The following is a 15,904-nucleotide window of genomic DNA, read 5'->3' on the forward strand; positions in this document are numbered from 1 at the left end:
CCCAACCTCGTGTCTTCTGCTCTTCAGCTATAAAGCACACATGCACTGAAGAATTACCACATTCTCGGCTTTCTAAGCCGACTGGCCCTCTGCCACCCCAGAAGCAGAAAAGAGACAGAGAGCACCAAGGACAGAGACTGTGTCACCCCCACCCCCACGCCTGTTTGTTGGTAACTGCTTATTTCATCTGGAACAGGACTCACGAGACAAAGGAGCACACAGGGCGCCCCTGGAGCAGGGAACAAAGTCCCCTTCCTTACCTCTGCCTCCACCTGCTGCTGGGTCCGGCTGTGGTTCTCCTTGTACTGGTTGGCTCTCAGAACCTGCTGCTCGATGCCCAGCAGAACTGCTTCACAGCCATCACACCTGTAAGGGGGGCAACCGGTCCTGAGCCAAAGGAAGGCCTGGGAGCTCTCCTCCGGGCTCCGAAACCTCCCTTCCCAACTCCTTACGGGGTGCATCTTTCTGTAACACCCCCTCTGACAGGGCTCGTGCCCCTGCACTCCTTCCGAGAGAGAAGCGTTTCTAAATACGTAACACACGGCGACACACACGGAGTATGTGGAGTAGTTCCTTAGAGCACAGCTTTAGTCTCCAACCTCTGCATCCCACGGGGAAGTTTTACACATTGTAAGGTAAAAGCAATGAAGGGAGAATGTACATTTTTCTCAAAAGAAAAAATTATTTTCTAAAAGCATCCTATTTTGAAGATTGCCCCCTTTCTCAGAAGTTTAAGTTACTTCCTGTGACCCCTCCTTTTTCTTTTCCCTTTTTATTCTGAAATTTTTAAACCTAAAAGTTGTTGCAAGAATAGTACAATGAATACCCCACATAATCCTTCACTTAAGATTCAATAATGGGAACATTTTGCCCTATTTGTGGGGCCACTCTACATCCCATTTTGTTTCAGTTTGAACTCCAATGCCGAAACAAAGTTTTAAGAATCTGTACTAATAAACCTCCTGGGACGGGGGTTAGGACGGCACCTCACCTCCGGGTGGAAACTTGTCGGGGGCTAAAACAGGAAGCCAGACTACGGACCTGCAGATGTCAGCTACATCAAAAACGGCGGCGGACAGCCAGCTCCCGTGGGTCGGAAAGCTGACCTGGCACGCCAGACCATTTTCACGACAGGGGCGTTTTCTAAGTGTATTTCCCATTTGTTTTCCTTTAAGAGTTCTACAATCTTTTGAAAGTTCCTGCTTTGGTCGGAGGTTGTAAAGGGAAGGTGGGGTCACACCTGGACTAGCACTTGGGGTGAGGTGTGGGCCAACGGTAGCTGAAGCGAGGGAACTAGGGCACTCGGGGTGCAGGGAGCATTAGACTCCAGGGGGTCAAATCGAGATAGCCTCCCCTTGGGGATAAGCCAGGACTCCATCTGTTTTACACAAAAGTCCCCCCCCCCCTCTACACAAAGCCTGCCCACTCCGCTCCCTCACCTCCACACTGCCACGCACCCGCCTGGGAACACACTCTCCCCACCCCCGACCTTGCTCTCCCCCTGGCCCTCCTTCAAAACCCAGCTAAAATCTCTGATTTCAGTCCGTCTGGCTTCATGAGACCCAAATCATTTAAATAACTTCATAACAAACCCTTACAGAACCTGAAACAGCTCTTGCAAACATCAACTTCTATTAAAACTCTATTAAACTGGAGTACATGCAAACATCCCACTCCTTTTCCTATACCAGAATATAGTTTTATTAATGTAGTGTGAGTCTGGGTTCCAACTCAGAATGACCCATTCCTTGTCCTCACTGTCCCCCACAACGTCTTACAGACACCGGCCCAGTGTCACCGATGCTGAGCACAGGTTCCCTCCCCCAAAGACCTCACCAAACCCGCTTCCCGAGTGCCGGCAAACTCTGAGGCTGGTGCACAGAGCGCAGGGTCACGCAGCTAGGCCTGAGGCTCCACCTGCCAACTCCGGGCATTTGACAGCCCCCGTTAAACAGCCCCGGCTACACTAGGACAAAAACTCTTTTACAGCCCAGGCACTAGGAGGCCTGAAGTGATTCCTATTGCCACACAGCAACTGTCACAAACGTAGTCCCTCACCCTCCGGCAAACTCTCCCCAGGCAGCCCCAGCTAATACCTGCAGCCCGCATTTCCCCAAACGGAGGCTAGATATCCCCTCCCTAAAGAGAAGAGAGCCCTCCAACTCTCGGCCTCACCACTCGTGCAAGGTCTTGACAATATTATTGATGTCCTTCTTGCGGATGTCACGGCCAATGCAGAAGTCCACTTCCAGCAGCTGGTTGCGCTGGTCCAGCTTGCCCTGGATGATGTCCGTGTAGACAGCCTCGATGATGAGGTCTTCCAGCTCCCGGAGATTCCGCATCTCCAGGTCCCTCAGCAGCACGGAGTAGGGGATACACTGCAGATAAGGCCATGTGATGTTTACAAAACCCACTGGCAAACATTAAAGAAATGCAGGAATTACCAACATAGCCAACAGCTGCCTCAGGGCTTTGGGAAATGCTGTGTAGTGATAATTATTATCATCTATGGCAACAAGAGATGGATAAATGAGCCCTAAGACCTGTGGGATCCAAACAGGACCCACAGCATCTGGGAATGCGTTCTCCAAGATTCTCGGCCTCCTGGACTTTGCCCCACCTTCAGCTCTCTCACCCTGAAACAAACTCCTTGAGGCCCTAAACTTTACAGAAGAGAAAAGTAAATACTTGGTATATGCTACTCTGCCACCTTCTGGAAGTTTGCAGACTTTGCATGAAATGCCAGATCATCACAAAACGCTAATCTCAGACACCGGCCAGGAGAAACTGGGGGCTTACCTGGCCGAGTACAAGCAAAAACACCTGCAGGCCCACACACCCACCTACAGGTGGCCAGCAGTACAGCCAGCTCAGAGGTCATCCTGAAGTTTACAGTGGTTTTCTCGGACTCTTTGCAACCACTCTCAATTCCCAACAACAGTCCTTCATCGGGCTACACCATCGTTCTGCGTGACTCCAAGACAACTGGGTATCTACACACCCAGTTTTCTGCAAATCTGGACACATTACTTTTAGTCTGGAAATTAACACAGTGCCCAGATCTGCAGAAACAGACAGGAGGAGAACGCATGCACAGAAGAGAGGAAGAGCAAACGCACCTGGCAGGGTTTTCTATGACTGAAGGTCTAAAACCCAGGGGTGGCAGGTGGGCTTACAATGTCGGGTTGTAAAACTGAAGGAAAAACCTACCCCTACTCTTTGCTACACTTGAGAAGTCCATGATTAGGACCTAAAAAAAAAAAAAGGTCAGGTCTTCATGTCCTAACAAATAGGCCTCCCACCTGAATGAAATGTCAGGCTGAGAATCAGAAATGTGTGATTGCATCATGTAAAGTGATTTCAGCCAAGCCATGACAACACAAGAAGAAACACACACCTCTCGAGCTCAGTCACAGAGGGGAAATGCAAAAAGCAACTTTTTCAAAGGCACAGTCCCCCAAAACTCGGGCTGGGACTAGGCAGAGAGCCAAATCAACAATAAATTAACCGAGTCTGGATCTTCTCCGCTAATGACTATGAGCAGCTGTTTGCAAGGCTGCTTCCAAATTGAGGGGGGCAGGGAAGTCACACATAGTGGAGTGATGACATCTTACAGAAGGTTCAGGCCTAAAGCCAACATGTAAGGCAAAAATTCCAATGAGTAAAATTAACCTTGAAAATCCCCAGAGGAAAGCAACATGTTAAAAATCTACTTCCCAGTAAGTCCAACGTAGCAAGTTTTTCCTCCAGCACTAGCACAGCTCACTGTACACCGAGCAACAAGCGAAGTGGGTAACTCGCCTTGAGATGCCCTGCTGCTTTAAGAATACCTCTCTCTAGACAGCAGTGCCCCTTCGGAAGGGAACGTGCTCACACCACGCAGGCAGCACGGCGCGCCAGAACTGGGAGCTGCCGATTCCCAGTCACTCCTGGGCATGTTTTTCCTAAGTTGGGGGGTGAATAACTGTCAACACTATTTCAATGATCTTTTCTTCTCTTGTCCTTTGCTGAGCAAACTTTGTGCATCGGTGCTCCAACTCCACTGTGTGTAGCTCGGAACTCCACACGATGCCAGGAGAGATCTGCCCGAGGTGAGGGGGAGGACAGGAAGGGCGAGGGGCCGTACCTTCATTCTCGACGCCAGGCTCACGATGGTGAGGTGTTTCAGCTTGTTCTGCTGCGCCGTGCTGAGTTCTGGCAGGCTCCCCTTGTTGGCTGCTCGGTCCCACCCACCACAGAAATCGAGACACAAAATGAAATTAGGATTCCTTTATGGAATGAGCACAGCACCTCCCCACACCAAATCCACCACTGAGTCACTCTCATGACTCTGCACTTATCATGAGGCCGACGTCCCACGAGCTCCTCCCGTCTGCTGTGGAAGGCCGTGCGCCTCCGGAGACAAGCCTCGTCTCCTGAAAACCCAGGCATGAGCACACTTGACAATTATCTTACTGGAATCCTATTTGTGCCCTTTGTGACATTCAGTCAAGTTCAACACATCTTCACTGGGCGTCTGCTGTGTGTAAGGCACTGTCTCATAAATGCAAGACAGAACTAACAGATGAAAGGCATAAACTGCCAGAAGAGAGAAAAAGGATGAGAAAGAGAGGGTGAGGAGGAAGGGAGAGGGGAGAGAGCGAGCTAGGGAAAGAGGGGAAGAGAGGTGAGAATGAGAGAGCAAGTGAGCCCGGTCACATTGGGGAGATACAGGAGAGGGAAAAAATACGGAGTTTGAAATGAGCCTTGAAGGATGGGCAAGATTGCAGTAACAGTGATGGTGCTAACGGAGTTACGGCGGCAGCTGCAGGTAACACCCACGGCAAGCTCTACTTGGCTCGGACCCACACAGAGATCCAGATGTGCGCACACACCCAGCCGGTCCTCACAACAACCCCACGGGATAGATTCTAAAGCTTTCAATTCCTTATCCGTAATCCTGGATTCCAAAAAGGTGAATCCAAACTGATCTTCTTTCCTTGATATGGTGCTAAAATTCACCTGGCAGCAATTCTTGACCTGAATTAAGGCAGGCTTTTTATCCCACCTGTTGGGAATGTTCACTTGTTTTGCTGCAAAATTATGACTGTTTGACCACAGGCGCTGCCCACACCCTTCAAGGGTGTTACGTAAAAAGGCCTATGCAGCGTATTACCTGTTTAGATTCCCCCAAGCTGATTCTGCAACATCTAGCCCAAGAAGTGCAGGCAGAGGACTGTGGACCTGGATTACCACAGAGAAGGACACTGAGATGCTGGTGGTTCTTTAATGTGCCGAAAGAGCCACCCAGTGGGACTGGAGCTCGAACAGAACGCAGACTCGGGTTCCGGAGTCTGTGCAATGCTGCCTCTTCAGTGAGGACAGGAACAGAGGACACACTCACAGGGACAGAGCGGAGGTCAGCAAAAACCCGGCGAGTGGCGAACTGTCCAGTCTGAGAGCAGCAGAAAGCAGAAGTGCCCACAAGAAAGACAGGGACAAAGAGGGGACCAGGGGTACAGTGGGGAAGGTCCCGGGTCACGCCACTGAAATAAACGACCAGGCTTTTGTCGGGCCACTAAAATAGGCCGGGGAAGCCGAGCAAACAAGGCCTGAGTGGAAGTAAGTTAGCATTTGGACATGCTGTTTATGATTCTAATTTTAAATGACTCAAATGACCTACAAAAGAGAATGGGCTAAGTAGATTATGGAGTATTAGATTACGGAACACTAAAAATGAATGTACAGACTTAAAACATGGGTAAATGCCTATGAAATAAGTGGAAAAAGCAAAATATAAAAGTGTATACATAATCTAACTATGCCTACGTAATGAAAAATCCAAGCAGAGGAGGGAAAATCCAGCACCATAGTGCTAACAGCAGTTTAACGAACGCTGGTACAACTATTCCTTTTTCTTCCCTATTTTCCAAAGTTTCTTCAATACAGTATGGCAATATTATTCTGACACTATCTAAAATGTTTAAATACCTTACAAGTGAGTTTTCTGACATTTCACAACACTGCAGTGTTCTACAAACACCAGTTCTCCAGAACTCATCTGGAACACAGACAAGGCTCTGTTCATGGAGGAGCACAAAGAAGTCCCCCCGCCAGCCCTGGGAAGCAGAAGGTGAGAAGGGCGAGTCCTTGTGTGAGTTTGCCCACAGAGTGCAGTGCAGTGGGAGCAGCCGGGTCACGAAGACCCGCCCCATGCTTTTTGCATCCCAAACCCCAGCGACCCTCATGGAGGCGACACATCTGAACAGAGGGACATAATGAGGAAAAGTCTTAAGACTATACTTTCAGGGATCATTTCTATAGTTTGTTACAAGTCTCTGTAGGATCTTAACCAACTCACCTATGTAATCTGGGTACGTTCCGTACGCAAACAGGTTCAGCAACTGCAAGTAAGCAGCGTTGGCTCCTTCCGCCAGCTGAGGAGGAAAGGAAAGAGTTCACAGACTGAGCTGCCTACCAATCACCGCGGTGTTCAAGCAGAGGGCGGGGGAGCGCGTGCCGAGGTTCTATACCGTTTTATGAGCTGGTCCCTTCCAACGCTTTCATTCTTTGGGAGAAAATAAGTAAGATTATTAAAGCCCCCAATTTAACTGTTCTCCCCCAGGAATACATGTTTTACGCTCCACACAGCATCCCCAAGCAGCTGCTTCTGCTTCCACAAGTGCACACAAAACAGTAAGTACTGGAAACGGTTCAAGTTTTCTCAAGACTCCCTCGCCATCAAAATGAACACTGGAGCAGCCTTGTGCACACACCAGCCTGGCAGGGGCAGCACAGGCCACCATCAGTGCAAACTGAGCAAAGTGCGGGGCGGGCTCCAAGTCTCAGGACTGTGTGTGAGCTGGGACGCTGGGAGAGACGAGCACAGCGTATAAGGTGCGGCAGCAGAGCCAGGCTGGGAGAGAAAACCAGAATATCAGGCTATCCCAAATACAAATGTTCATTAAAATTACGTATTCCTGCCCTGGCTGGTGTGGCTCCGGCCTGCCAACTGAAGGGTCACAGGTTTGACTTGCTGTTCCGGCCCAGGCCCGCCAGGTCCCCAGCTGGGGGCGTGCAGGAGGCAACCAATGGATGTATCTCTCACACGTCCATGTTTCTCTCTTTTTCCCCCTCCCTTCCCATCTCTCTGAAAATAAATAAAGTATTTTTTTTTAAAAAGTACCTACTCCTGGGGGGGGGGGTCGGGGGTGGAATGGAGACAACTGTACTTGAACGACAATAAAAAATGTGAAAAAAACCCCACCTACTCCTCACTGACACTGGTGTCGGAGCGATCCCCAGAGGAAAGCGCAAGAGACGCTGTTCTGCCCGAAGTGCTCGCTCTGCCCTCAACGACCTTACCTGGCTGCTTCTTTTACTCACACACATGGACCTGTTACTCGCCAATTTACCAAACTCAGTGAAATCTAAACAGGGGCACCCAAGTTATTCTGGGGATGCCAATGGTAATACTACCCAATTTTATCTTTTTAAAAAAGGTTCCCAGAACTACATCCGTAACTCCAGACGAGGGAAAGACAGCTAGCGTATTCCCAGCTTACACATGGAAAAAACAAGCTGCGGGGAGACAGAGCTGATTTGCTAAGCGCCCCAACGAGAGCAGGCACCCCAGCAGGCCAGCCTACCTTTTCGGGTTCATCAACAACCAGCCTCCTGAAGCCCTGAATCCGAGGCAGGTCATCAAATCTAGCCCCCGTGTTCCAGACAGGTGACTAGAAAACCAGCTGTGACGGACCACTTTCCCCAAAGCGGATGCGCTACACCTTCTCCCGCTGGCCCGCGTCAGTGAGGTGTTTCCCGCTTCCGCTTCCACCCGTCTCCTCTCAGCTAACCTCGTAACCACAAGGCAACTAGCTGGCACGTTCCCTCAGGCTTTTCGTGACCCTGAAGGAACACACTACCCCTGAGTCATCTCTTCTGTTGAAATGATGAGCTATCAAGCCATGAAAGGCATAGAGGAAATTCAAATGCATATTACTAAGTGAAAGAAGCCAACCTAAAAAAGCTCCCTATTGTAGGATTCCATCTACAACATAATGGAAAAGTCAAAACGACCACATGAATCAGTGGTTGCCATGGGTTAGAGAGAAGGGAGTGGTCAACAGGTAGAACGCAGAGGATCTGCAGGGCAGTGAAACTACTCTGCATGTAATGTACTAGCGAATACAAGTCATTCGTTATGCTTTTGTTCAAACCCACAGAATGCACAACGCCAAGAGTGAACCCAAAGCAAGTGCTGGACTCTGGGTGACGATGATGAGTCAAAGCAGGCTCCACGCTAGGGAGGGACACTGGCGACAGGGCAGGCCGTGCATGTGTGAGGGCAGGCGGTATGTGGTAAATCTCTGCTTTTCTTCCAATTCTGCTGTGACTCTAAAACTGCTCTAAAAAATAAAGTCTATTTAAAAAGAACCCAGTCCTCTTCAACTTTCCCGATAGCATTCCTTTTCCAGCTCTGACACATTCAGTTGGGGCTGAAAGCCCGAGTGTGTCAGCCCACGTACTAAGCTCTAAGGAAACACCAGTGAACACACCAGAGCACATACAGTCCAGTGAACAAAACTGATGTTAGAAGTTCACCGTTGGAGGGGGAAACGGGGAAACTGTAACTGAACAATAAAAAAAGTTATTTTTAGCCCTGGCTGCTGTGGCTGAGTGGATTGAGTGCCAGCCTGTGAACCAAAGGGTCGCTGGTTTGATTCCCAGTCAGGGCACATGCCTGGGTTGCAGACCAGGCCCCCAGTTGGGGGGCATGTGAGAGGCAACCACACAGTGATGTTTCTCTCCCTCTCTTTATCCCTCCCTTCTCCTCTCTCTAAAAATAGATAAAAATCTTTTTAAAAATTTTTTTAAAGTTCACAATTAAAAAATAAAAGCAGCTCTTTCAGTCTCCGGCTGTTGCAGGGAGAAGCAGGGATGTCGTGTCCTCACATCTGCAATGCACGGTCACGGGGAGATGCTTCAGCTCCCTGATCAAGAGGAGTAAGCAGATGTACAGCCGCAAGACCAGTCATCGGAAGGCCTGCCTGCGACTCCTACTATAATGGGGTGATATACCACAGAGCTGTGGGCGTGGAGCCAGCAGCCAACAGCAAAGGGTCCTAGTCGTTGTGACGTGAAGAATGGCCAGCAAAAGCCAACCGCCTCCTATATGTCGGCCACCATCAACAAGAACGCCAGGCCACCCTCAGCAGCAGCAGGCACATGACCCCCAAGAACAAGCACCGCCCAGATTTGCAGGTGAAAGCCATCCACAGAGCCAGCGCCATCTTGGCAGCCAGAAAGAAGCTGTGATGGTAAAAAGGAAGCCAACCCACCCCACCAAGAGTACCTGAACACAACCTCCAAAGTAATAAAAATGTCACCAGATCTCTTATCCATCTCAGTCAATGATATAACAGTACCAATCAGTAAGTAAATACAGTCATCCTGTGTATCCGGATTTCACACTGGTGATTCAACCAACCATCAATCAAAAATATCTGGAAAACAATCCCAGAAAGTTCCAACAGGCAGACCTTGTATTAGCCACTATGCTGAGTCCATGTGAATGAAGTGATGTGTAGGTACACCCTGCCATTTCTGCAAACACTGCGCCATTTCATCCAGCAGACCTGAGCATCACAGGGGGATCCTGGAACCATCGCCCTATGGACAGTGAGAGACGACCATAAAAAAATACCCAAAGTGGGAAGTAGAGGTTGAAAAGTATAGGTTGCTTTATACCTCTTTATTCCACCTGGTCATTCTTCACTGTATCATCTCATTTTTAAGGCATAACAACCAAAACTGGATACCCAAGGTTTTGATAACTACAACCAAACAAAGCCGCAAACGAGGAAAAAGGACTAGCTCCCAGCATGTCAGTCATATCCTTCCTCCTTTCCACACCTACGCAACATTGCCCTTTCCCACAGAAACAATGCACTCCTTATTCACGCCTATCTCAGGTTCTGCAGCAATCACTTCGTGCTACCTACATACCTGAACAGCCTTCCTGGTCAATATTTGCACTGGAGGTTTTTGTCCCTAAGAGTGCTTGAAACGACCCCTGTTAAACATCAGTCCATGCTTACACTCTACGTTTCTAATTTATTAGATTCAACTACATTTTTCCCTAACTTTCAAATTATCAGCAGCCCAATCTAATTGTACCTCAAGTTCAGATGAAAACGCTGACTAGAAGGGGTCCAGGACATCAACCTTCCTCTCTCCCCCTGCCCCACCAATCCCCGTCCCTCCCTCCGCAGGTCACCGCACAGCTCCGCAATGCTTTGGCTCTGAAATTCCTTGGAAACCTGGAGACTCAAAGGAAGGCTTAGCACAGAGAACATAGAAAAAGTGTTTAGAAACTGCCCTTACCTCCTGCACATTGGCCAGCTCCAGCAGTTCTCCAAAGACATACACTCCAGGTGCCTCCAAGACTTGGCTTATGAGGGCAGTGAGGGCTGAGCCACTAGTGCCTTTGGCTAGTAAAATAAACTGTTCCAGGAGGTTACTTGAGGGTTTCTGTTCACCTGCCATTCTCTGGTCTTAAGATCTGTCCAAAAGAAAAGTGTTCCCATCATTTTTCCTTCTCCTTTGCAAAGCTAGGCCAACTTAATACTGAATCAGATATCAGAATAATTTTATAGTATTAAAAAAGAAAAACCAGTTCCTGAGTCCAAGGGCTGTGACTACTTTGCGAGATGGGTAGGGTTCAACCTGGAGTCAAAGAAATTTTGTCCTTATTCTGAGGTTTGAAACACATTTAGTGAAACCCCCCTAATCACCATCTGACCCTCTCCCAAAGGCAGCATGTTCTCAGCCCTTAAGCCTAACCAAGACCTAAAGAAACGCACAGGAGTTTCTCAGTAGCTGTGTTATAGCCACCTCATTTACAGACTCTAGTTAAGAAAAAGAGAATCTTGCCCATACAGAGGTGGCTGATGCAAGGAAAAGCAATCAGTTACAGCTTCCACAGCGTCTTAGACTCCCATCCACGGCCAGGTACAGATAAGAAAAAGACACAAAAAAACAGACAAGAAAGATGCCTCATTTAATCAGAGAAGTCATTTACGGATAGAAAAAGGGGGGAAATCATCTTGAAAAATAAGCAGCAACATATTCAAACTAAGAAAATACATGGTGTGTAAGTTCATGAAAAAATATCCCTTAATTTGCGCTTCTACTGAGACGTGACATTTTACCAAACATGATTTCAGAATTTATAGAAATCCTCAAGAAAACAATAAGAAGACCTGAGAAAACAAGGAAGATACTATATTGCCACCCTGAAGACCTTAGGGACAGGAGAGTCCCTCAACTGTGTAATCTAATCACGTGCTGAGCGTATGTGGACACACAGCACCGCAAATCCGCTGTCCGGGAATCCTGCGTCAGAAAAGATAACTCCTCCAAGGATGATACATACTGGGGCAGTACAACAAAATGAGGAGAAAAATTTTAGTGAGCTGAAGCACAGAACAATTCAAAGAAGGATGGTTTGGTGCAAGAGAAACTAAGTTCCCCTGGGGAGGCAGGCACACAGGGCTGCAGCCCTTCCACAGTATCAGAGAAACAAGTATGTAGTCTCACTTGGGGTTCTAAGGTCTTGTCGAAAACAGAAGAAGTGAAGTGCCAGGGAATAAAGGTTACTGAGAAGGGATGAGGTAAGAGGAGAGTGAAGAGGGTGGGAGGGAAGAGGGGGAGGTGAAACGAAAACCTCCCTTCCAAGTGGACACGTGTGAACAGATGGAATGGAAAGGCCTGGGGATGGAGAAGGATTAGACAAATGGACAGAAATTCCGCTGTCTCAAAAAAAAAAATCTCTGCCTAAAGAGCAAGGCCCGTGGGAGGAAGGAGATAAAGAGGCGCTGATAATCGCTTTCTTCTGGAGTGGGAGGGCTCGAGGAGGAGGCTGGAGACACCGGGGTGATGAATTCCCGTCGTGGGGGGCGCTATTCTGATGGATAGCAGAGGGGCAGAGAGGCAGCCTTTGGGGGTGGGGAAGCGAGAGCAGCCGCAGTGCGGGAGCGGAGGGTCTCGGGCTCGAACGGACTTCAGGGAGAGCGGACCCGCGGCTTGCTCCCTGACAGGACGGCGGGTGCGGAGTGAGGAGCCGCGGGGCGCGCTCCCCGGGGCGGGGGCGGGGCGGTGTGGCCGCGGGCTTCCCGGGCGGCGGGCGCGAAACCGGACAGTCCCGACGAACCTGGCCGGCCGGGTCCCGCCTTCTCGCTGGGCCCTACCTGTCCTCGCCGCCTCTCCGTCCTCTAGGTCGCTATCTCGGCCTCCCGGCGCCTGCCCGCAGGTTGTCAAGCGTCCATGATCGGCCGGGCGTCCGACGCTTTTCTACCTCCGCCGACCCGTCGGCCTTACCGCTCCCCCAGAAGCCTCCCGCTGCTGCATTCCAGTTCCGCCCACACTAGGTTCCCGTCAGCGTTCACAGCCTCACATCTCCAGTGGGGCCCGGCCAGGAGAAGAGGTTCCTGCTGGACTGTAGTCCAGGAATCGGGATGGGGAGAGGCCTGAGGGAGGGAAAACAGCCTCGGCGGTACTGGGGCCCAAATCTTCACCATCCTGGACCTGACATCCACCCCTTTGACAGAGCTTTACCCTGCAACAGCTCCCTTTGGCGACTGTCTACCCGGGGGATGGAGACATACAGTAAGCCTAACAACAACTACTGTTTATTAAACGTCTTTCCATGTGCCAAGCGCTTTACATTGTCTCGTTGAATTCTCGTAACTCTATGGCCTGGAATATTATCCCCATTTTCCAGCCAAAGGCAGTAAGTAGCAAAGTCCGCTTTGGAACCTAGGCTGTCTGAAGCCCAAAACCGTGTTCTTGACCTCTCTTCAGAAATTTTTTAACCTCTTTTTTTAAAGGTTTTATTTATTTTTAGAGAGAGAAGGGAGGGGGGGGAGAGAGAAAGAGAGAGAGAGAGAGAGAGAGAGAGAGAGAGGGAGAGAAACATCAATGTGCGGTTGCTGGGGGACATGGCCTGCAACCCAAGCATGTACCCTGACTGGGAGTCGAACCTGGGACACTTTGGTTCGCAGCCTGCGCTCAATCCACTGAGCTACGCCAGTCAGGGCTCAGAAAATGTTTTAAAATAAGCATTTTTGGGTGGAGCCAACAATGCCTCTGTGACCAAAATGACATTCATGGCTGCATTTGGGACTTAATAACTCTCCAGTAAGATAGCTAAGGAATTACTATATAACCCAACACTTAAACTGATTCCTTTAAAGTACAGTATGCACCACAGACTTCCAGGTCCTGAAGATGAGGAAAAGACCTGTATTTGCCTTTTGTGTTTTAGAGTGCAGAAAGCAGTCAGCACAGATGCAAAGGAGCCTAACTCTGACCCATTCATTTATTCAAAAAATGTCTTTAGCACCTATTACATTCTAGAAGGTTATATGAAAAAAGAAAAAACACCCAACAGGGTTCTTGCCCTCAAAAAGCTCAAATGTATCAAGTGCTATGAGAGACACCACTTTGGAAGCACAGAAGAGAGTATGTAGGGGAAGAAAAAAAAAACAGGTATCTTCCAGGCAAAAAGGGGAAGGAAAGGGGGCAGTGATCGCAGTTGCAGAGGCTTGCACTGTGCAATACCTACGATGCAGAAAAGACACCCAGAACGGCTGGAACCAAGGTTTCAGAAGTGAGGGCTACAGAGCTGGGCTCAGGTGGCCAGTGTCTTGGAAACCACAAGCCTGGCACCCAGTAAGTACCTAAATACAGTAAGTTCTTACTTAGGAGAGCTCACTGCCCCCCGGGAGAGAGAGGTCTCTCTGGCGATGACAGACAGTTGCCACAAGCACCTGAGAGTACAGGTGAAGGCTCTCCCTGGGAAGAAGTGATTTCAGGCAGGCTTCTAGAGGAGATTAGGCTTGAGTTGAGCCTGGAAGAATAAGCAAGCACATCACAAAGGGTGTACGCCATACAAAGGAGTTTTCCTTTTATCTTAAGGGTATTGAGGAGCTAGTTAGGGCTTTTAGGCTGTGGAGAGGTATGAGTAATGGCCATTTTAGATCGATCACACCAGCCGCTATAGGAATGGCTTGGATGTGGAGAGAACTGGAGCAGGGAAACTATTGAGGTGGCTTGATATATTTGAGATAATAAGAGACTGTGAGATCTTGAACAGGGGTAGTGGCGGTTGGTCATGTAAAAGAAGAAATGTTATTGGAGACATTTAGACCATAGCTATCAGACTTGTGACCAGCTGAAAGCAGAGAAAGGGAAGGAGGGTATCACCCAGGATTCTGGCTAGGGAAGGCACAGCTATGTGGAGGTGGTGGTAAGTGAACAGGGCTGCGGAGAGGAGGGGCAAATCTGGTGGCGAAAGGAGGACAACTACGTTCCGTTTGAGTTATAAATATTCCAGCAGTGCCTCCCCTTCCTCTAGAACAATGTCCAGACTCCAGGGCTGCAGCTAAAGCCCTTTGTTGTATGGCCCCCGCCTACCCTCCCAGCTTTGTCTTGCCTCACCCTCTTTACAGCCCAAACTCCATGCCCAGCACAATTTATACCTCCCTCACTCACAGCAGGGCCTCAGTCTTGCTCTCTATCTTCTTCTTTGTAAATCTCTTTCTTCATATTTCCTACCAACACCACCCCAGACTCCACAATGGTGTCAGTAGTACCACTGAAGGAGAAACTCATGGATGTCAAACTAGAGAGCTGCCAAGCTGGATACTGATGCAGGATTTTATCCCTAAAAGCACTGCTGAATCGTTTCAGAGAGCTTACTACCGGTACTACAACAAATAAGTCAAGGGGAAGAAAGGGAGCGTCGCTGAGGTTTCCATGGTGCTGGCAAGTTACATGCTTTTCAACCACTGCCGCTCTATGAGGAACTCAAACATGCGCATGATGCAAGTACCACTGAAGAAGGCCCAGTGTGGACTCCATGTTCCTGACCATGACCTTTGCCCAGACCTCAAAATCCTTTCATGTAGTACTTAATAAAAGATGACTGTTTAAAAAATAATAAACAAACAAATAAAATCCTGCTGACTCTGTACACAAAGACTTCTTAAACTCTGTGCAAATAGCACTAATCATAAAAGAAAACACCGGCCCTGGCTGGTGTGGCTCAGTGGATTGAGCGCCGGCCTGTGAACTAAAGGGTCGCTGGTTTGATTCCCAGTCAGACACAGCGCATGCCTGGTTTGCAGGCCAGGTCCCCAGTAGGGACAAGCGAAGGGCAACCACACATTGATGTTTCTTTCCCTCTCTCTCTTCCTCCTTCCCCACTCTCTAAAAATAAATAAATAAATAATCTTTTTAAAAAACCTACAAAAAAAAAGAAAGAAAACACCAAACTATTGCATTGGAATTAAGAATGAAGACTTTCTGTGTGTCAAAAGACACTAGTAAGGAGAGTGAAAAAACAAGCCAGAGACTTGGAAAAGATATTTGCAAGCATATACCAAACAAGGAACACCATATCCAGACTATAAAATAACTATAAATCAATAAAAAGATAAACATTCCAGTTTAAAACAGTAAACAAAAGACTTAAACAAGCATTTCACAAAAGAGGACATTCAAACAGCCAATAAGCACATGGCCCTCATCACCAGAGATGATATAAATAAGAACTATGGGTCATGAGATGCGACCTTTAGCCAAAAATGGCTAGAAATAAAAGACTGACAACACCCAGTACTGACAAGGATAAGAGTCAACTAGAACTCTTACATTGCTGGTGAAGGTGAAAATTGGCACAAACACTTGCCAGACTGGCAATATCTATTATTGCTGATCATGTGCCCACCGTACGAGCCAGCACCTCCTCTCCTAGAAATGAATGCACAAGTCCACCTCAAGAAATGTAAGAATACTCATTGCAGATTTGTTAATAAAAGCCAAAAATTGATAACCTAACTGTCCATCAACAGTAGAACAG

The 15,904-nt window shown here is 48.5% G+C and overlaps 1 protein-coding gene across 12 annotated transcripts in view; it reads right to left on the reverse strand.

Moving 5' to 3' along the window:
• COPS7B (COP9 signalosome subunit 7B) overlaps nt 1–15,904 on the reverse strand; it is a 29,101-nt gene that overhangs the window by 11,587 nt on the left and 1,610 nt on the right. For 2 of the 12 annotated variants that reach the window (XM_028510699.2, XM_036022712.1), the window contains exons 2-6: nt 10,366–10,543; nt 6,341–6,416; nt 4,127–4,215; nt 2,176–2,378; nt 261–366 (exon numbers count right to left, since the gene is read on the reverse strand). In XM_028510699.2, coding sequence (XP_028366500.1) covers nt 261–366; nt 2,176–2,378; nt 4,127–4,215; nt 6,341–6,416; nt 10,366–10,527 — 636 coding nt within the window. In that variant the 5' untranslated portion in view covers nt 10,528–10,543. Of the gene's footprint in view, nt 1–260; nt 367–2,175; nt 2,414–4,126; nt 4,233–6,340; nt 6,417–10,365; nt 10,544–12,193; nt 12,674–15,904 lie in introns of those variants that run through there. The other 10 variants (XM_036022714.1, XM_036022717.1, XM_028510698.2 and 7 more) reach the window with 9 other exon arrangements.

This window comes from Phyllostomus discolor, chromosome 4 (assembly GCF_004126475.2).
Source record: "Phyllostomus discolor isolate MPI-MPIP mPhyDis1 chromosome 4, mPhyDis1.pri.v3, whole genome shotgun sequence".
NCBI lineage: Eukaryota > Metazoa > Chordata > Mammalia > Chiroptera > Phyllostomidae > Phyllostomus > Phyllostomus discolor.